The sequence below is a fragment of the Caloenas nicobarica genome, chromosome 18 (genome assembly GCF_036013445.1).
Source record: "Caloenas nicobarica isolate bCalNic1 chromosome 18, bCalNic1.hap1, whole genome shotgun sequence".
Lineage (NCBI taxonomy): Eukaryota > Metazoa > Chordata > Aves > Columbiformes > Columbidae > Caloenas > Caloenas nicobarica.
In genome coordinates this window covers 3,022,366-3,045,271 of record NC_088262.1, presented here as the reverse complement: position 1 = coordinate 3,045,271, position 22,906 = coordinate 3,022,366, and the positions used below count along the sequence as shown (strand labels likewise).

General features: G+C 38.8%; 1 protein-coding gene across 2 annotated transcripts in view; it reads right to left on the bottom strand.

The window, feature by feature from the left end:
• Window positions 1–22,906, bottom strand: part of PRKCA (protein kinase C alpha) — a 122,134-nt gene that overhangs the window by 97,144 nt on the left and 2,084 nt on the right. For both annotated transcript variants that reach the window (XM_065647649.1, XM_065647650.1), the window contains exon 2: window positions 20,674–20,705. In XM_065647649.1, the coding sequence (XP_065503721.1) occupies window positions 20,674–20,705 (32 nt within the window). The remainder of the gene's footprint in view (window positions 1–20,673; window positions 20,706–22,906) is intronic.

The window sequence follows — 22,906 nt, the reverse complement described above, 5'->3', positions numbered from 1 at the left end:
TCCACTCGTTTGGCTTACAACCCTGAAATTAGGTCAGCCCTGGAATCAAACTACCTCTGCTACCGAGGGTGATGGTTTAACACTGTAATTAGGGTTAAATCCTCACATCGGTTGAGTTTGTCTGAAATACCTTAAATACACCACAAGTATTCGAGCCCACTTGTACAACGGAGAACCCGAGCAGCTTTATCACAAGTGATGCTGCAGTTCTCCTACAAATGACTGCCAAATGCTGCATTATTTTCAGACACCTCTACTGCAGGTAAGTAAAATACAATAGCTTGCCTGAAGGCAACTGCACCAGGTCTGCAATTTATAAACTTGGTCTAGGAAAACAGTCTCTATCAAGGTAATACAGTCAATGCTCCCTGAGGCCTTGATTTCAGTGCAGGAGATGCAGGGCAATTCTTTTTTCAAATACTGCATTTAATAAAATGGCCCAGAGTTTTGCTACTGCAATTCTAATGTGTCCAATGGATGGAAGTGTCTGCATCTCTAAATTCAGAGCTCTTAAAAAAAATAATAATAAAATATATGTATATATATACACACATTCCTTGAAACAACTTACAGAGGAAGTAAGATTGCAGGTGAAAAAAACCCCAACGAAACCACTCTAGCAAACTGTTTAAATCCTATCTGCGTTTTTTGCGCAAATAAGTGAGTCTTTAGACACCCAGCTCCTCCCTCCCCGCGCATCTATCAATCAGGAATGAGAGCACTCCCTTCTTCATACCTAGGGGACAGACTCATTTTAGGTCTATTTGGTACAAGAATATGAAAGGGCCGAAAAAAAATCAGCAAGAAAACATCAAAGCCTAATTAAGGAGCATGCTGTATTCTAATGAACATGAAATAACTTCAAATATGGATTTTCAACATCTCTGTACGTGGTTCTGACAAGTTCATGACACACATTTATGCCCAAAATTGTCCTTCTACAAATTAAGAAAGGTACTTATTTTCCTTGGAAGACCCAAAATATATCAGTCAGGAGACAAATATATGCAGCTTTCACCTGCCTACAAGACTGTTAAATGAATAACCAGTGCCGTTGCTCTGGAAAAAGTCTACATAGCAAGACAACAATGAAAGAAAAAATAAAGTGACATAAATAAGAAAGGTTTATCACAAAACAGATCATACATAAAGACAGTAAACCTTCTTAAGTCATGCAGATTGTCTGGTCTTGCTCCTAATGGCCTGATTTTAAGAATTTAATCCAGGACGTACCTCCTTTCTCAAGAAGAGGTTGGTCAGGTTAATGCCAGGACAGCTCCACAGCTGGTAAGAGCAGATCCTTTGAAAACACGTCAGAAAATGAAACCCGTGTCACAGGGGCCAACTATTTTACGAATAACATCTAACATTCTCCATTAAAACTAAGCAGTTTATCACAGGATTACAAGAAGATTACTGAAATGCATCATATTAAAAAAAAAAAACCCACCAAAACCAACAACGTCCAAAACAGATTTTGACCCAGGGACAGTCTGTGAGAGAACAAAAACGACCACCCGACAAAATTTGGTAAAAACCTTGGAGCCTTTTTACTCATACTTGAGTCTTCATATCATCATATTTTTATATTTCCACTAATACAGCAGCTTCTATACATTATAATAATACGATTTTAATTTCAATTATTTCTTTCTATCTCATATTATCAGCACCTACTAGCTCAATAAAAACTTATTAGCTGAATACAGCGAAAACCTACTTAATTAGGGACAGAGGACTGAAAAGAACCTCCAAGGGTAATTGAATCCAGCTCCTTGCTCCTCCTGACAATCAGGACACGATTCTTTTTAGAAAGTCATATTAAAATCACTCGGTTTCTTGGGTCGTTAATCTCTGCGGAAAGCTGGTCCAGGACAACTGCCTTCCAACACTCACAACATCTGCAATTTTCATCTTAAACCTAATGACAAATATACACTTATTTGTCCTCAGATTAACACGAGATCACTGTCACAAATGGTGTAAGTATTTCTGAGATGAAAATGCATTCTAAGTGAAAAAGAAAAAAGTACATGATAGAAATAAAAAGCACATCAGTGCGGAAATAACAGACTGTATTTTAAATATACAACAGTAGTCTTCAAGTACTCAAGGAAGAATATCTCCAGTATCTGTCAACGAATTCCAGCAATTACAGAACACGACAATAACACAAGCAGTAAACAAGCAGTGTGGGACAAAAGCGGTGGTACTATCAGAAAGGTCATTTATAACCCAAATTGTTGCTGAAAAGAAAGAACAATACTTTCAGATCTTTCTTTTAAAATAATTAGATTTTTTTCTTTTTTCTTTTTTTTAGGGTGGCAGAACCTGGTGAAAAATCTAGAGCACATCATCCGAGAGATTTAAGGTTTTGCAGCCCTGTCAGGGAGACACACGGCTCAGAATAACCATAGTTACAAGAACCTTTACAGTGCATATATAGAGAGAATTATACAGAGGATTTGGTTGGCAACCTCTCCATTTAGGGTGTTTCGTTAATCAACATTTGTTGGCTGAAGCAACCATTACTTTGACGATGTAGGTTCGTAAATAAATGACGGATTACTGCAAAATATACACGTAATGGAAGTGGTTGCAAACGCAGACACCTTCCCCTCATTCAAATTCATGGTTTTTAAAATATCAAACCCGCTTTCGCATCCTTCAGCTCCACACACTTCACCTCTGCCCATTTAAAACTTCCTCTATTAAACACCGGCATAGATTTCCACTTATATTTCACAGTGAAAACTATGAAGACAATAATTAAATTTTCCATTTAATGCTGCCTTAGTCTTCTTACATCATAGAAAGATATTAATAGAGGCCCTAAAAATAAGCGTCACACAGAACAGCCAAGAGAGATACCCAATACTCAACAAAACAGGCAAGGGGATGAGCACCACAGCTATTTTTAGCGAGAATAAAATTTTCTTTTATATAGGAGTTGAAAGCCTAGTTAATTTTGTGGAAAAATGAACAGGTTGAAAACAAAGTCCATCAAACATTTGCTGTATTTAAATTGTGAAATGTATCACTTGTAGGCCACCCAGCAAGTGCATCAAAGAGGAGGAGAAGTTACAGTTATAACTAAAAATAATTTTTTATATAAACATAAATGTATCTATATTCAACCATTTTATATATATATAAAAATATAAAAATGTATCACAGGGTCAAAACCAGTGGCTCATCAACAAAATCTAATACAAAAGAAATCTTCACTTCTAAACATTGTTAAGGCTTTGATGTTATTTGAAATTAAAACAAAGAATCAATAAATAAATTGATAAATTTCAGAATTTTAAAAACTACAATTTCGGGGGGAAATGCGTTTCTTCTAATGTGACTCAAGTTTGATTCCATCACGATTTCAAAGGAATGTTATTTCAGTCTCACATGCTTTAATTGCACAATAACCTGCATATAAATAAACTCTGAAAAATTACCAAAAAAAAAAAGATGAGAGATGACAGCACACCGTTAAACTATTTAATTTTAAAGGCAACTGATGAGTTTATTCCCTAGATTCGGGTACAGAATAAAAACTTAGTAATATTTAGGCAAAATATTTCACAGCCTATCTAGTAAGAAACATTTTGAAGACAGAGTGAGCTCCAACACCACTTAGTTAGGAATTTAACTACCTTGCACCTCAGTTTCTGTACATGACTAAGACACCAGAAAAATCAATCACAGCAGGAACGGACCTTGGGAACTCTTCCACAAACAGAGTGATAACAATTCAGAAATAAAAGCCTATTTGCTTCATTCACACCAGTGTATAAGCGCTGCATTTCTTTCCATTTCTTAAAATGATTATTTTGACTTTTTGGTAAGCAATTTCTTTTTCCCCACACATTCTATATCTGGTCAACAAAAAGCAAGTCTCAATGTATAGCTTTTATTTTCATCACTATTAAACTCAAGATAAGAAATCTTTAATTGTTACAACATTCCTGACATAAACAACTTACAGGGTAACTGACAAGAAGGTAAGAAAGGAAAACATTTACATGGGGGAAAAAAAAAAAATCAAGTGGTAGATTTCAAACAAAATATTGTAGAGAACACATAGTTCAGTCCAATATTCAATGATTTCCAACAACCAATACCCCTGAGAGTGTTAACAGGTGTGAAATAAGGTGTTTTATATCATGTTTTTCATTTCATAAATGGAACACTTAACCCTGTAAATAATCCATTGGAATTTTTAACGAGGAGGAAGCACGAGATGACACACACAGGTAAGGATCACTCAGAACTCTGCACAAGAGCAAACATTCCACGTCCCAAGGAGAGCTGATCTGGTACCAAGATGAGGCTGGCAATAGCAACAGTCCTTAGTTAATTATTTCTAAATAGTAATAATTAATGTCTGGGGAGGTGGAGTTTGCTCCAGATCTTCCTACGCAAGATATTCAAAGTCTCACCACTTAGAACACGAAGTATGTTTCCCTTGGCAGAGGTGCTCTGCGAGGAAAAGTGAGAAATTCTCCTTACAAGCTGAAAATGGCATGGCTCGAAAGTGTCCGTTCCCAAATGCTTGAAGTATTTTATTTAAATAAGAGAAACAAAATAGACGGGGTAAGCATGGTTCTCATTTTTCAGATTTTTATCCATACTTTAAAAGAATAAAAAGCAAAGCAACTGAGGGCTGGGGGCAACACTGCTCAAACTGCCATAAGCAGCGCTAAGAACTGGCCCAGGTCTGACAGAGCCCAGGCACATCTGGGGACCCCGGCACATCTGGGGACCCCGGCACATCTGGGGACCCCTGGCAGAGCCACCCAGGGCACAAGGTCCAGCACTGCTGGGCTGCCCCAAGCTCCTGAGCTCCCGGGGCAGGTTCCCCAGCTTGCTGAACGCTGCACCGATACTGATACCAGCACCGCTGATAAGGTCAAACCGCCTCTCCAGAAGCCGCGATCCCTGCGGGAAACGCGACGCGTACACACGGGTGCCTCTCCCAGCGAAACACGAGATAGTATCACAGCATTTCATCAGTAGGGCTCGAAGGGATTCGTAAATTTGGGGCTGCTTTGATTTCACGGTCATCTGCTACTGCTGTGAAGTATTTCAGCGGTATCCACCACATCCAGCAACCGAACTGCACTCGCCGCACAGCACCGGGCTGCTCACAGGATCCCTTCCTCTGATAAACTACACAACACACAATTCTGTTCAGGTACGTTAAACCTCAACCCTGTCCCAACACATTAAATGCCCCGTGAAAAGTGACAGAGTTTTCCTGCATCACACATCATAAAAAGTTCCTCTTCCTTTTAATATAGCCGTAAATAAAAGCCTGCAATGTCACAACATACAGGGTAGGGGTTCCTACGTTATTTTTAGCCCAGACCAGCTGACTGTTGTAGATCAGAGTGTGATTTCTTGAGAGTAATAAAAGAAAATGAAACTGATGATAAAGGAAGGAAAAAGATGGAGGTCACCGGGAATTTCATTATAAATTGATCACTAATTATAATACTTAATGACTACATTTAGCATTTAAAGAATAAATTGTTTCAGAATACATTTCTAAAATATTCTTTGTGTGTGCTAAAATGACTGCTAGTGGCAAAGCAAAATAATACAGGCCAAAGATCCTGCCATTTACTAATTGCATTTTTGATCCAAGTACTATCATACAAGGCTTTAGTGGAATTAAATAGCACAGGCTACTTTTCACTTATTGCTAATAATAAAATATGAGTAACTGAAAAAAGATAAAGGTCTCCCTAATGACTCAACAAGAAGGAAATACTCCATTTAAAATAAAATCTGAATAGTGAAAAAGTGGTGAAATATAAACCTGAAATTTTTCACATATATTCTGAATTTTTTCACATACACTTTTCGCAACATCCCATGAAAGTTTTAGTTTCTTGGAATACGTTCCTTCTCCAAGTTTGCCATTCACGGTGTTCTAAAAACACAGCAGACCTGCAGCAAAGTGCAAACCCGGCTGTCCGTGCACTCCAGGAACTCTCTGCTTTCCGTTCATTTCCTTCTCCTACGTTTTCACGTGAAAAATTAACGCAATGGCATAAATTCAGGGCAGGTAAACTGCCAGGCACAAATCCCTCGCAGGGTGGGAGAGAAGAGAACTGGCCCACACGAGTTTCAGCCCAGCAGGTGGAACCACCTGGGACGGGGCAGGACAAGCTCAGGCTGAACTGCGGCCCCAGCACAGCCCGGCTGGAATGTCAGCGTCTGCCATCTCCAAAATAATCCTGTACCCTCCCTCGAGCTTGAGAGCTGCTCAGCTAGAAAGAATCTGCCTCAAATTGAGGGCAAAGAAAGAACTGAAGATGAAACAGGTGTTCCAGGATAAAAGATGCGATGTCAATAAGAGCAAATACTTCTGGAACTGAGGAGGTTTATAGGTAGGTTTAACCTGTGGCTTTAATACATCTCTGTTTCATTCCATCGGCTTTAAATAAGGAGACATCCCAAAGATGGTGATAGCGTGCTGAATTTGTTGCTATCTGCAGAAATTAGTTACTATAAATAGTTTTTCCAGGCTTTTTAAGACACAGCTGTACCAAGTTTCCACCAGAATCAAAATCGCTAAGACATCAATTTACTGCATCATTGTCTATTCAACAAAGGTTGTGACAGTATCCCACCACCATCCTATTTTTGCTCGTCACACATTTTAATCTTATTATTTTTAAAGATGGAACACCATCTGCAACAAGCTTTAAAAACGTTTCTTCTCTATAAACAGTATCCGGTGATGATAACAAGATTCTGTTGGTATGACTGGATAAAATTTTGCTGTGTTAATCATGACCCAAACCCAGTGCCAGGGGCTAGAAGGAGGATGCTAAATTTCAGAAACATAGTATAAACCGCACTCTAACCTTAACATACATTCACCTCTTCAGCCCTTACACGTAACCTTTCAGCTGCAAACAGTGATTTAACAAAGTCTGGCTAGTAGACACTATTGGTATCCACAATAATTTGCAAAAAAACCCTCAGACCTGCAGATTTCCCAAGTTAAACCCTGCAATGGACAAAACAGAGGAAGCAGTACACTGACTTTCCAACCTAAATACATAAAATCTTTAAAGTCTGAAATCCGATTTGAATTCACACCTGTCAAGCAAGTGATAAAACGGCGACACTGAAGTAGTGACAAGCTTGGGTCTGGCATGGGCAGGGTTGTTGCAATTTACAGAAACTCATCACCGCACTGAATTAATGCCAGCTAAGTGGATGATCTTAGGAACAGATTACTTGGGAGCAAGCAGCCATTGAGAAAGGTATCCCTTATGCATTTGTTCTCATTTAAATGACCCTTGAGTCACGTAGCATCTTACAGAAGGCAAAAGTGTTTTAGAAGAGAATACACGTCCCCAGCAGAAACCTAAACAGAAGGGTGAGATAACGTAGCTCATTCATCATGTATAACAAGTTATAAAAATAATTCCTCATTGAAGCCCAAGTTAAGTGACTCTGCTTCTAGACAGTGACCTCCTCTATAATATCCTGCTTGAAAAACCACAGGTTCCCCGTAGCCAAAACAACCCCACACCTTATTGTGCAGAACAAAGTGCGAGGGCAAACCCAGGAGCAGCTCTGCTGGAGAACACAGAGCCCGAGCCCTGCTCCAAACTGCTCTGTTCTCACACTGACGCAGCCCTTTCATACTCACGCTCCTTAGGACAAGGGTTCTTGTAAAGCATCAGTACATCTCTGCACAAGGCTCTGTACAGCAATGATGAAAAACAAAAAGGAAAAAATGTCCTGCCTTACGTATTTATCTCTTGTCCTCGATTCTGATACAATCTGTGTAATCTAAGCACTGCTAAATGTCACTGGTTTCCAGGTGGAGACAATACGAGTCTAACACACAAAGGAGACTCAATGCAATGACATTTTTAATGTTTTAGAGAGCCTTAAGTCAACGATAGAAAGGCAGAGTGTGACTGTCTAAAGACAACATTTAGGAAAAAAAAAAAAAAGCTGGAGATATTTTTAGTTCCAAGTCCCATAAGCATGTTATGATCTGCAAGATCATGTGTGAAAAGAAAGCCAAAGGGTATGCACACACAGGTAATCAGCAAAGCTAGAACATGTGGACCTCTGATAAATTTCCGCCTTTGACATGTATCAGTAATCTGTAAGTAAAACTTGTGTTATCAGAGATCTTGGTATTTTCTCAGGAGACAGCATGCAGATTTTTTTAACCCTAAAATACAGCACCACCTTCCCAAACAGCTCTTTTCATAAAACTAATCTGGAGAAACTGGCGCAATTTTAAAAAACCAACACACTAGTTCAGTGCATTCTTCTGGAGAAAGCGTAGAGTTTCCCCATCAACACAAACCCCATTTTGGACACAGCTGTTTCGAAGCTGAGAAAACTTTGACATTTTAAATTGTTCAATAGAATCTTTGTGTGAACTGGTCTCACGAGATAACTTAACAACTAAGATACAAAGAGAGAGGTTTCCACATCCCAACTCGACTTGAAAGCAATTCACATTTTAAATCCAGCACTGACTAATTTTAGAACTATTATGCAGATACTACACGTGTTCCATAATAACCCGTGTTCTACCTCTCCTACAACCAACCTCCAAAAGCTGCATTAGCAAAAAGATTTTTTCTATTTTCAGCCTGAAATTTTTGAAGGACTCATTACCAAGAGTGCTGAAAGAAAGCGATGTTTTATCCCGCGTTACCAAGTAATACAGAACTCATTATTTTCCTTCAGGGCTTCCACTCCAAGTGCCACATCAATGCTTTGCAAGGTTCTGGTGCGGTAATTGCCACTCGCATTTAACAACACGTACGTGGGGCTTGTGGCACTTGGTGCAAAGAGAGCTGGAGATGGTGAGGAAGGGAAAAGGCTGGAGCACTTTTATCAGGGATACAGAATCGGCAACTTCAGAATTAGGACACGCTGTTACAAAACGCAGCAGGACATCAGTTTCTAAGAGCAGACATGTGGCCTTGAAAAGCATCCTCATGGCAACATGGATTATGCCATTAGAACAAATTAATAAAATATCAAAGTTGAGAACTAAGCAAATGTTAAAGGGTTGTTTTGTAGTCTTAACGCTTTCCTTTGGAATGCAGAAATTAAGACAGCATTCCTTCAAAAATAAGGAGGCAACACACCCTGTGGAGACTAAATCTGAAATTATAAGCAACAAAAAACCCCTGTAAGCTTTAACTCTTGAAAAGCCACACATGCATTTAGGCTACTGCCCACCAAGTTGCACACAGGCAGATTTCACATTGTCAGAAAACGCAAATAAACCACAGAATTCGCTTATGCAACAGTCAGAGAATCAAAACAGTTGGAGCGAAGCCACACGAACCCAAGTCGGACAAGGTCTGCTGGGCGTTCTGAACACAGCTCATTGACATGGGCCACGCTCGCCGCTCGGCACAGCTGGTTCTAACCCAATCCCCATTCAAGTAACACTTTCCCCGTCCTACTTCACAAAAGATGTAAACAGATTTCCAACAGATGCGTCTTGTGCTCCAGTAATTTGGTGGTATTTGCTGATGACTGGTTAACACAAAAGCTGTAGCTGGTTGATCCAAAGATTGCATCTGTTACCCTGCATCCCACCAGCAGGGCAGAATGAATTTCTAACTGCAGAAAGAGATACCATAGAAGAATAAATTATTCTGCTTTTAAGCTTCAACCTAGGGATAAATAATTTGCCCAGGCAATGAGAGCTAGAATTAAGGGTTCCATTTTTCCAAAATACGCTGTAAAAGGGAAAAATAAAATTATTTCCCACAGTGTATCTATGTATTACACATGCACAGGGATGAAGCCATTCTACAAGTCAGCTAGGAAGTAAGGGTTGCATCCTCACTACTGCTTCTTAATTACTATTACAAGATATGTGCATACATTTTTTTTGCATGAGGTATATATTATATCCAATGATTGTTTCAGATGGCATTTATAACTCTGTCCTTCCCTACAGCCATAACTAGCACAACTTAAATTATATCAACTATTTATATGACAATATTTTAATGTAAAATTTTAAGAGGTATTATCATGCTACTAAATTGAAATTTCAATACTAAGCTCAAGCAAATAATTTCCACTTCAAAAAAAAAAAAACCATATGGAAAGTGACAGCACAATATTTGCACATCTCAGCACACCCAGTGCCTCTCCAGGTTACTAATCCTTTTGTATCAAGGGTATCTCACTTTACTAAATATTAATGCTGAATTCTGCAAATTATGAGGCTTCAGTTATTCAGAGGATCTCTGCACTGCAAATAAAAATACATATTAAAGCCTACACTATTAACTACAGACTAAGGTCAGATCCCAACTGTTGTTCCATACAGAACAAGAATAACAGACGCGCATTGACTGCAATCCTGATCCATTCATACAAAGCAGCTTGCAAAATCCAGGCTGTAAAATATTAAGACCATTTATTAGCTGCACATTAATGCAATCCTACGCTCTTACAAAGAATGTCCTTGAACGCAGAGCTGACCTGGACTGTGTTCTGGAAGCTCAGGAAGGACACGGGTTATGGTACCTGCTGGCCAGCCCAGTTTCCATTCCCTACACTTCACACTTGATTGTTCTAAAATTAACCCTACTGATTTTTGTCACCAATTTCCTTTCCATTTTGCCATGTTAAATGTCAAATGATCCATGTGTCTGACACTGCCCTTCTAATTATTACAACAAAAGCTTAAAGATGATACCACACACACCCCCCCTCCCTTCAAAGCAAGGCTCAATCAAACACAGGCAATGGGAAGAATTCAAAGGTCAATATTTGCATAAGCTGAATAAAAACCAAGAAGGAGCAAGATTTATTAAAAATTTAATTCTGCAGTAAGTTCTACAATTAGTACTCTTTCTAATGTACTGATTTAAATTACAAAATGAGCTCCATAGATAGTGTTTAGGACTTCATGAAAATTTACTGAGCATATTTATCAATTTCTTTTTCAGAAAGCTTGTTTAGAGAAACCTGCATAAACCCAGTCAGACCTCCCTAATGCATTAATGATATATGACAAAGTCTTTTATTCCCTTCAGCAATCTTCAGCTACACATTTACTTAAACAATCAATACTCCAAGACTGAGGTGTCCATAAATTCATGGCCTTGCATCAATGAATTTGTTCACTCAGTTCCTACTAACGTGAAGTCTCAGTCACTGTCAGTCACATTAACATAACCACCCACATTTCATCGTTCTCTTATCAGGATTCAAAAGCACTTAAGATGACAGTAGCAGTAAAAAGCCTTGGGACTTTATATGCCCATTACAGCAACCGGGTTGTTTAAAACTGGGGCTGCAGTTACAGCCTGTGACTATAAATATTCAAAACACGACAGACCTAGAGAGGAGTTTAAGGCAGGAAACAAAAGAATCTGAAGTCAAAGGCCTTCTACAGAACCCAGGAAAAGGATGCGATAGTGACAAAGGTTTGCCCTCTCTCTTCCCAATATAGAAACAGCTCTATTATAAAATATTTTACAGTGTTCTTTTAACATTTTCTATTCTAGTAATTTAAAAGTACCATGTACTAGAACAAGGCACATTGAGCAAAAAGCCCAAGTCAAGCACGTCTGCTCCGTTAGCTCTGACCCAGATACCGAAGCAGTTCAAGGCTTCCGGGGATGTCCCGTTTGACCGACTTCCAGGGACACCCCCGAAACTAATGGACCCTGTTGTCTTCAGGATACTTGGCAACAAACCCATGGAAACGATGTAAAAACATTTGCTGCCACAAAATGATGATGCAGGATATATCAAATTATAGAATCACAGAAGGGTTTGGGTTGCAGGGCCCTCCCCAGCTCCCCCAGTGCCCCCCTGCCATGAGCAGGGACATCTGCACCAGCTCAGGTTGCTCAGAGCCCCGTCCAGCCTGGCCTGGGATGTCTCCAGGGATGGTTCATCCACCACCTCTCTGGCCAACCTGGGCCAGGCTCTCACCACCCTCACTGTAGAAATACAAGCCTTAAATATTTGTAATGTAATGTATTTATATTCTAAAATGAAAATGACGCCTGGTCTTGTACCAGCTTTAATAACATCCAACATAATTCTGCTTTTGCGAAGTGTTCAAAGAAGCGCAAGCTCAAGCTCATCATTAGATGAACAGAACTTTACACAAACATGACAACTAAACCTTTCCCCATTATGCAGCATCAGGAGGCTGAGACAAGGCTTCAGTTTTGCAGAAATCTTAGAAATAAGCTTTGCTGACTTCTGCACGTGTGTCGACAATGGCAGGCACCAGGCACCTGCACAACCAGATTTATTGAGCCTTTACTGCATTTTAAAAGCTCACACCTGAGCATCTCCCAGTAATGTCAAAAACAATTCTGAGCAACATCTGGGCATTGAAATACTTGAAACAGAACATCAGCAAAATTATATTTTTCTCCTTTCTGTAATTTTGCAACATTCATCTCAAGGGGCCTACGTGCACACAGAAGAACTGAAAAATATCCCCGCACAGGAGTGTACCTATTGCTTTCTACTGTGTTTGCATCCGCTTGCATTAACAGAGGAGTTCCATCTTATAAAAATATAGCCAACAGATGTAATTTGCAAAAGCTGATGACAAGAAAGGAAGATATAAAACTGACATACTTGGAATGCTCTCAAATTTAATTCATTTAAAGCAAAAGTCAGCAAACAAGGTAAGAGCAATCCAAAATCTGACTAATTTTAGAGCACATCCCAAATCCAATGAACTAACCTGCCATGATGGAAAAACTTGAAAATATATATATATATCCTTGTAGTCAATTCTGTTGCATTAGTCTGTTTCTATATTTATTGTAACACGATTATTTAACAATTTCTCCGAGTCAAACAAATTCAGGGAATTGTTAGGTTGAAATCCATTTATTTTCTAAAACTCTGGAATAGGAGAAAAATCAAGCTGCCCAGAACCTGTCATCACCTTGCAGGATCACATCATCTCCCGCCACACACCACGTCTCTGTGGCTCAAGGCGTGTGTGCAAGAAAATGGAAAACCTGTCCAGGTACCAGGGAACAGGCACCAGGTGACGATTCTTGCAGACGCCGCACCACAAAGCGCGACACCGCAGACGTAATTCAACAACCAGAGCAATTAATTATCAGGGGGATCGTTTGGCACTTAGTGACCAATTTATAGAGGACATGAATACTTCCAAGTGGATTCTGGCCCATGCCTTGGTGACTAAAAAACAAAATAAAAACCAAACAGAGACCAGAAGTTGAAAGAAGATAAACTATTCTTCCAAGTCATCCTCATACATGAATAATCTTTTGTTTACTGAGGAACTAAAATAACACATTTAGTACATTCCAGAGAAGTTAAAAATGCTATTAATTTTAAATGAACGTGAAGAGCGAAATGTCTGTGCCTTGGAAAGAGAGTTACATTGAGAACCAAGTTCAACTCTCTTTGAAATAAGAATTTCTGTCTTCAGCCTGTACCTTGTAGTATGTACTTTTCCCACGGTTAATAGTAAAATAAGGAAGGATAGTACCCAATCCACTTTGAGTCACTACTTATCTTTTTTTAACTTGTACTAAGGACACGCAGTGATGTACATTATTAGTGGGTTTGAAACTCAGCACACAGAACGCCAGTTTCTAAACATCTGATTCTTGTAGATCAAAAATTTGAAAACGGTTAATTAAATTGGTACCAATATTCATTGCGCTATCATTTTAAGGATCATTTGGAGGGGAAAGTATCTAATTTTCAGAAACACAATCTTCAAAGTTTCGCTCCAGAATAAAAATTGCAACTTCCAAATGCAATTCCAAGCTTCATTTATCCATATGCAAATGCTTGCAACATATAAAATATTAATAGCTTTATACATTTCTTTTGATTGAAGCTAAAGCAAAAAAAGGGGAAACGGCTGCAACGTTTATAGGGACATATTCCAGACTTCTAATAAAGCTCATTTGACGAAAAGATTTTAATCAATAAAGACAGAAATGTGATTTCAAAATCTACATGAAGACACTAGAAGATACTCTGAAGAAAAAAGTGTGTGTCTGCAGTACCTTACAGTCTAAGTTGTGTAATTGCAGAAAGGAACCAAAAAACTTCATGTAAATCAGGTGATAATTAAGAGATCAGCATAAATGACAATGGAATCCACAGAAACACACATGTTCGGCTGCCTGACTCGCAAGGTAACTGTTATGAATCACTTTCATGGAAGACAGTTTTCATAAATAGCTGCAATTGAAAAATTAACTGCTGATAACCAACTCCCAAGCACTTCCAGCCCCTACACGTCTTCAACGAGCACTGCGGAAATCAGTTAGAATTATCATGTTCAGCATCTACAAGAATTTAAAAACACTTAAAGGGCACTTTCCATTATTAATTATACACAAGGGAGTCCTTCGCTCTTAGACTTTAATGCTTTCTGCTGCAGATGTAAAAGCTGAGAAACTGAGCCCTAAGTATATATTAAATAACTTATTATTTTTTACCTTTCACCCTAAAGAGAAACAACCCACAAAAACAAACATCAAAGAAATAATTATCAATGCATCCCAACAGGGAAATCTGTTTTCTTCATCTTTCTGCAACTTTCTTTCCAGCATTTCATTAAATTCTGCTCATGGCACAAGTCACATCCACAGAAATCTTGTATAAAATTAACACCATATGTGGCTGCGACTCAGCAGCTGATGTGCAGTATTACACCAAAGCAGAGGGCAGAATGAAGAATATGCCAAACTTTATCTTGCCCAGGACTCAAACTGGTTTATCTGTCAGCTCGGAATGAGCTTCCCTCCCACATGTTTAATTAGAAGCTGAAGAGCTCCACAGAATCACATCCAGGGCACTGGAACAGTCCGTTTCTTTTAGCTGGAACACACTGCTGGGGTATCCGACTGAGTCGAGTAAACAAAACTTAACATGCTACAAGTGTGGGAAGGGTGAAGTTGAAATGTAATACAAGAAAAAAGCTTTTGCTGCAAGATAAGATTTAATTACAGTCCAGTTTTGATGAGCACAATTATCACCAAGGAAATTTTCCAGAAAAATAGAACTACCATGGCAGATTTCTCCATTTCACTGTCACGTTCTATGCAGAGTGAATTGTGCATTGTGCATATATTTGATATATGGATTTTTTTTTTTTTTTGATGCACATGATTGTAGTAACAGATTCCTCACAAACGTGGATTGACATCTCTTCCCTCTTCTGACAGTGATGCCCTGTTGTTCTTTCCATAGAGCAATGATGCTCAAAGGCAAGACAGCCCCTTCCCCGCACAGGAAACAACTGCTGAAAGCACAACCTCTATGTCTGTATTATCAAGCGATGCTCGAACAGGAACAGATCTGTAGGGGAAAGCAGTGCTAAGACCCCGACACCCAAACACTTTGCGTTTCAGGGGTTTTCTGTGGCACCAGCTGCTGCGTGATCCATGAACCAAACACCCTCTAGCACCGGCAGGACACCAAACGTGCTGCCGTAACACAGCTCTGTTCGGTAAATCCCCTTTGCACGCTCCAAAACCACCCAGCAACGCACACCCAAGCTCTGTAAAAACAGGGATAATTCAGATACACATTTCCAAAGGGCTTTCCCGATCAGAACCAACACTAATGTGTTTGCGCTCGTTAAGACTCGGGAGTTTCATCTGCATGTCAGTGCTGTTCTCACTACAGACTGAGAAAACGGGTCATTTTTCAAAGATCTCTCAGAGTTCAACCACGGGAACAGGGAACAGAATCTCAACCTACACTAGTATCAGACAATTAACAGGATCCTCATAATCTGGGCTGTATGTTGCACAGAGGAGGAAAAGGGACAGCCAAAGGAGGGGAAGAATAAATAAAAGCTGACAAGACAAATGCACAACAAGCATCTTATCTGCGTGCTTATGATCTGTACATCAGACCGTCCGCAGGTCATTAAAATGACTGTTCGGTGAGGAGGAGCCCAGAGACACGCAGTCCACAGAGGGCAAAGACCAACAGAAGGGACAAAGCTGGGCTAGGAATCGTGGAAACTGTGTGCAGACGCAATGTGTGCTCCCAGGTGGCTTTAATTCGTTTATTTTTTTGTTGTTGTTGTTGGGGGTTGTGTGTATGCATTTTTGATTTTGCTCTGGAGGTTTCTGAACAGATACCTCCAAGTTATCTGCATGAGAGTATATTAATGAGTCAGCTGCTTTCAGTACATCAAGAGTGAAGTCCCATCTTGGGAGATTTCACGCTGACCGTTAATTACACAGAAAGCATCGGTCACAGACCCTCAGTGACTTCCAGAGAATTCATTTCTCAGTCTCAGGCTTATAGAAATGTCAGTTAATATAAACTGTAGCATATGACTAATAAGTAATATAAAGAGTACAAAGAAAAACACACGCATTGTTCAAACTGTGGTCTGTAATATCCGATCTTACCGCAAAAATGATAATGATACAAGAGAAGTAGCTCTGGCGCAGAGAGGGGAACTTTATCTTATCCGCCCTTCGGCAATAACATTTCCAAGTAAGGAAGACAGCAACTATTTTTATGAGAAGCAACACAGCAATGGAATACATTTTTCTTTATTAGGGTGGGCTTTTTTTTTTTGTTACGAAGGAAAATGTGGGTAGTAAAATGAACAAGAAACTGCTGGTAGGAGAACACAACTACCATGATGGAAAATCAAGAACTAAACCTTGATCCTTAAGCCAAATGTATTTCAAAACTGAACTATAGCACAATATTGCACTTCGGCAGACCCTGCAGAAACCATCTAAAAGAGGGAAAACTTGCAGTTAATAACTACAATTTTTGACCATTTGGGAGAATTAACAACACGCCTTTAATCAGGAACACGATCGCATATTACTGTAACTAAAAGTATTTTTACCTGGAGAAACTTGCTGAACCTTCAGTGCTGAGCTTAAAACAACCTCTAAACATACATTATGTTCTCCACTATATATTCTTTGCATCCCAGAGAATCGCTATTTGTTGTGCTCTGTTCACCAGAAAAACTTTTCTCACAAATCAAATAGAAAAAAAAATATATATATATATAGGTTATACTCAGAGTATAACAATGATATCAGAATAATGAGGAAGCCAAAATTTTACTTAAGAGCTTGCTTAATTTAAAGTCTGCTTTCTTAAAAGAGAAACTTTCTTACTGTCACGGACTGGAAAACGCTTTAGATTATTCAATTTTTCACATCCATCTTGCAGTTATTTCCATGTGCATATCAGAGAAAAGCTTTCCGCGTTACAGACAGCTTGCTGTCCCGCTTGACAATGTAAGGAAACAAAACAAAGCCATAACTCGCTTAAATCATCTTACCATCATGTTTTCACTACCACAGAGACAATCAACAGAAAACAGCAAAACCAAAACAGAGTCAGAACTCCCATCTCAGAAGCACAATATTTTAGGATGCTGTGCGTTTGCATAAATCAACAATAAAACACAAACTTCAAACAGTAAAACGTTTCCTAATAACAGGAAGCAGTAAAAATATATTCCTTAGGAGAAAGTTAATGCAGCTGAACTCTTCCAAGTTCATTTTCAAACTCACACATCACCAACAGGCTCAGACTTTTTCCACTGATGCTTCTTGACCCCGAACCCTCTCTATGAAAAACTTGTTTCTGACACTGCCCCAGAATTGTGCAGATCGCAACTCACAGCTGTAAAACTCTTGCAGCCGTTCTGCAGATGTGGTTGCCAGCACACCCAGGCACACTAAAACATGCACATTAATACAGACCAACTACTTAGGATGTGAAGTGACTCTTGCAGAGCATTTGCACGGTAATAAAGCAATTGCACCCTGAACCTCTGCTGCAATAAGGCCCATAAAAGCCAGCCCAAAATTGAATTTATTGTCTTTTGCAAATTCATAGGGATCCCATAAAAATAAGGAGGAAAAAAAAATGTAAAGCTTTGTAAGGAAATAAATGAAAATATTTCTCTTCAATTCCAAAGAACTCATTTAAATGTTTTATGTAATGCTGAAGCTGAACATTACAGCAGAAACATAGGCAACAAAATCAGAAAACAAAATGATTACAGACAATTGAAAACATGATCCAAGGCTCCGTGCAAGCCTGATGAAAAAAAACGTATTAGTGGTCTAAAAAAAGACCATTATGATGCAGCATTGTTTTAATTTAAATAAAATTTAAATTTAAACAAAAATTCCTTTCTTTTGAGAGCATCTCTTAAAATTAAAACTAGAACTGCATTTCGTGTGACACTTTTTTAAAGAAATTTTAAAATATATGAAAATATACTGGGTTAGCAGCAACGTTTAATACTGCGAAAATACAAAGTTAGGCCTTTTGTTTAATTAAAGAATCACTAACACAAATAGTCATAGAATAATTGCAGTTTCTTAGAGCAGAAGCATCATTTGAGTTTGATGCATGACTAGTATGGACCTTTCCTCTTCCCTTCAGTAACAAAGGCCAGAGGAATTTAAAACAACTTTGGAAATGAGAAAACCACCCAACCCTGAAACCTGCCTGACATCAAGTTTCTTTCTAGCAAGAGATTTTACAACACTCTTGACAAGAGAGCTAAAAAAGTTTCTTATAGTAGAAACTCTGATGGACCAAGAACTATTGTTACCGTAGGAGCTGTCACTGTAACATTCTTTCCTTCATGTCATACTGAAATTCCCATTTATTCTTCATTTATCATTCTTTTCTGTAAAGGTAGTTGCTTAAAGAAACTAGAGCGGTTTTTTGCAACCTAACTTGTAGTTTCTTTTTTTTTTTCTTAAATTCTTCATGTCCTCACTAATTTGTCTTCTCATTTTCAGCTGGTAACTTTATAGATGGAAGCTTCGGGAAGTTGAACCGAAACAAATTGATCCAGCTGCTTATCACGTAAGTTTTAGTTTTCAAGACTATCATCCTAACAGAATGAACTCTTTGAAGCACTTAAACATAAATGAAGCCGTTCTACCCCTTGACTCTTGGTTGTGTTCATAGTATTTGGAGTGAAAATGAGACTGAATTCAAATTTCTAACTAGCTTTATAAAGATTAGCCCTCATCAGATAAAACTATTCCTAGCTAACTAGAATTATGACGGTAGAAGGAATTCTGGCCACAAAATCCAGAGCACTGGGAATGAAGTGCCACAGCAAACCAGATCGGTGGCTCAGGCCAGTGGATCGTGGTCAATTCGAGCCACCAACTCTTGGACAGAAAACAAGACCAAGTCATTGTTGTGCAAACTGCAAAACTTGAGATAACTGCAGAATCCAAACGCAGCCCCAATTATTTTCTACAATGGAATCTGTAATGGACTGTAATGAACACCTGTAGTGATGGAAATCTGTAATGAGTATCTAAATAATTCTTCAACTCGAACCCACTGAGAGATCCTGAATGGGATTTGGGAAATGCCATTTCACTGCCCCCTGAGGGCTGCAGACGGATCTGGATGCGATGAGCAGCAAAAAAACGGGAGGATCTACAGAATTTAGTATTAACGCCTTGGGACATAGAGGATTTTCTATAAAAGATTCATAGTGAAACCATGGCTGCACGCTTACCTTAATAAAGCACGCAACGTTTTCACTGTATGTCTCTCTGCAAGTTTCTACTTGCAGAAAGAAAACTATTTATTGCAACATCTTTAGACATCATCCTTTTACATTCAGTTTCTCAAAGGCTTCATTTCAAGAAGTATCAGCTAACATCAAGTTTCACAAAAATACCACAGAATCCATAATTTCGCCAACTACTAAGTCAAAGCAACGTTCAGGATAGTCGATGATGTTCTAGAGCATTAGCAAATAACCACTAAAAATGTAATGAAAGAACCAAGGCAAAGGGCAGCTAATGAGTACACACTGCACACGTGCAGGTGAAACAACAGGGAAGCGGGGGGAGGAGAAAGGGACAACAAAAAAGCCTCATCCTCATTAGGTAAACAGATGACATAGAAAAAAAACAGCAATAGTTGGGTGTGGTTATTTCATGAATAAGTGTTAAATAATGATAAGAATTTGGCAAAAATACAGAATATGTGAGAATACAGCGTATCATGCTCTGGCTTTCATGTATATAGTCACCTTCCGCTACAGCAGCTTTCCATTTCTCAAGGTTAGTAGAATTTATTAAATCAGTGGTTTTGTAGGGGCAGATTTTTTTTTGTGATTGAGTATTACATTAGATAGAAAAACGCTGCCTGTCCTAAAATGCAGTTCAAACCAAAGGTCCTCCTAAACATCCAGTGGATGAAAATTAAAAACAGGGAGTTTGGGTTATGAAAAGCAGCCATATGACTAAAAAGTGAATCCATTTTCCAAAACGCCCACACAGACAAGAGCTGCTGATGTGAAAAATGGTCTCTGCAAAAGCTAAATTGCACGGATTATTTTCATGGAAAGTTAGAAGCTGCAACACACGTAGATTATATGACATTTACCATGATCAGATTAAAAAAAAAACCAAAAACCAAGCACTTTTTGTGTTATTATAGTGCGAACAATTACTTGATTGTTCGAGGTATATGATATAAAAACCAATAGTTATTTGAGTAATTGTCTTCCTTTAGAATTCCCATAGGCAGAGATGCTCTCCTACTTTTTCCAGGCTCCTTTCTCCTGCCGCAGGCGAGTTTTGCCTTCACTGTAAGATGCAACAACATGTACAGCCCAACAAAGCATTTGTGACTTACCTTGGCACTGAAATCCTTGTTTCCCAAATCCCCTGCATTAAAAAAAAAAAAAAAAAAAAAGAGAGAAACTTGTCTCAGTATGTTTAGTTATAATTTCTTCTCAATGATCTACAACAACATAAAAATAGCTTCATATTAAAATAGTTCAGATTTTGCTAAGACAGCAACAGATTTTAGAATGCACAACACAGAGCAGCCCACCCATTTCAAAGCAGAGAACAATAGCTGTCACCAGCTATGCAACTGCAGCTTCTGGCAACAATTTTTTTATTATTATCATTTTACAAGTTATTTTGGATCTACAATTACCATTGTCTGTGATTACCGCACAATATTGTAACTCATTTAATGTCACACATATACTTAACGAAATGTAAAATACTCCAAGTTCTAGCAAAGGCGTACAACACAAACCAGACTTAGTTTTCCAGCCCGGTTTCGGGATTGCGTGGCGACGCTGTTCCGCACCCCAGCCAGACGCCGCTCATGTGGATGACAAGGAGGCAGGTTAAAGGTTTTGCTTGTTTCTATACAAAGAAGACAACAGGCCTCTGGGTTTTACACTGATTGCTCTCCCACCTTCCTTGCTCCATTTCCATCACAAACCACTAATGTGCGTGTCCTACTTCACCAATGAACACAGTGACACACCAGGGTTGTACCTGGGAGCCACAATTCCAATATATATTATACCCCTGGCAAATTTCACTCTTGCTGGTTTTATTTGTTTATCTTTAAACGTATCAACATCCTCTTTCCACAAAAATAAATGTTTTGAGTATCCTCCCTGTAAACATTTCCCTGCACTTTCCCTCTCTGCAGAATGTTTTCCATTTGCAGAGCTGGAGCTGCTTCTGCTAAAAGACAAATGAACCAAAGCCATGAACTGCAGAAGCCAGCAAGAGGCTGTATGCAATTAACAACATCAACTTTAATTATGAAGTTGGTGGAAATGTTTTTTTTTTTAAAAAAAAAAAACCTATATCAACCATTTTCCCACTTATTTATTTAGAGACAGGACAAGCCCCTTAGCACGCTGTTACTGCAGGTGGAAACTGAAATCACACAACTTGGAGCATTTCTGCAAATTTCTACACAAGAGTCTCTACCCGTTATTGTTTTATGTTGGCCTAAAGTGAGACAAACAGAAGAAATACAAAATTCTTTGTTGATTTGGTAGCATATGTGACTATACTGTACTGTATTTTGCTGCTGTTCTCTCTCGTCTTCAAAGTGAAAAAGCACATACTAGAAGTGTGCAAATGCGATTGCAGGAAAGCTGACAGCAGGACTAAGAACACAAACAGACTTTAGAGAATTTTTCATGCATTTAAACATTTGTAAAGAACATTCCTGGATTATCTACTCTAAAGCACAACCATTCTTCAGGGTTTGAGCTGAATTCCAACACTAACCAGCTGCAGTCCGCTGCCTGAGCAGTTAGAACGTATTTTAAGTAAAAGCTCTTAAAACAAATAAGCACTTGAGAAAAAAAGCACACAGGTGAAAGTTGTTTAATAAGTTGTTTAGATAAGGAGGCAGTAAACGATTTCCTTAAATATTACCTGGTCTAACGTAATCTAAGGAAACAAATTTATTGGCGCAGTTCACTGAGAGGTGGTATTTACCATTCTTTATACCTTAAAACATACTAATTGTGACATGTCACTTTGGAAACAGATGAAGCACTTTTGTGTGGTGTCTGACGCTTATTCAAGAGTTGTTCGCCTTCAAATGAGGAAATAAAACAAGTTTTCCAGTAGTCAGATGCTCATCTGGTGAATGTTAAGAGCCTCCTTAGACTCAGTAGCAAGACAAGACAACAGAGCAAGCGAATCCTGCCTGGTCAGCCCCAGGACGTCCTTTCACTTTCAAATCCATCCTGTCATCTCATCTCAGAATTACACTTCAGTTTCTAATTGTGCTACTTATCTGCACAGCCACAGTCCGACAATAACCCTTTAGTGTCTTTTCACACCTCCCAATTAATTCTGGTTTAGATTAACTTGGAAGGAGTTTCTGAAGGTCTCTCACTTCTACATTACCAAATCTCGCATCATCTTTTTCAAGTAGGAAAAAATAATTTTTTTAAAACACCAACATGCTCAAAATTGATTTGTTTCTCCCTATTTCTTTTGTGGTCTACCATCTCAAGATTTCCTTCCTTACTCTGCAAACATATTTCAGTCATTTCTGGAGCACTCACAGTCTTTTCTCCAGCATGCAAACTGAG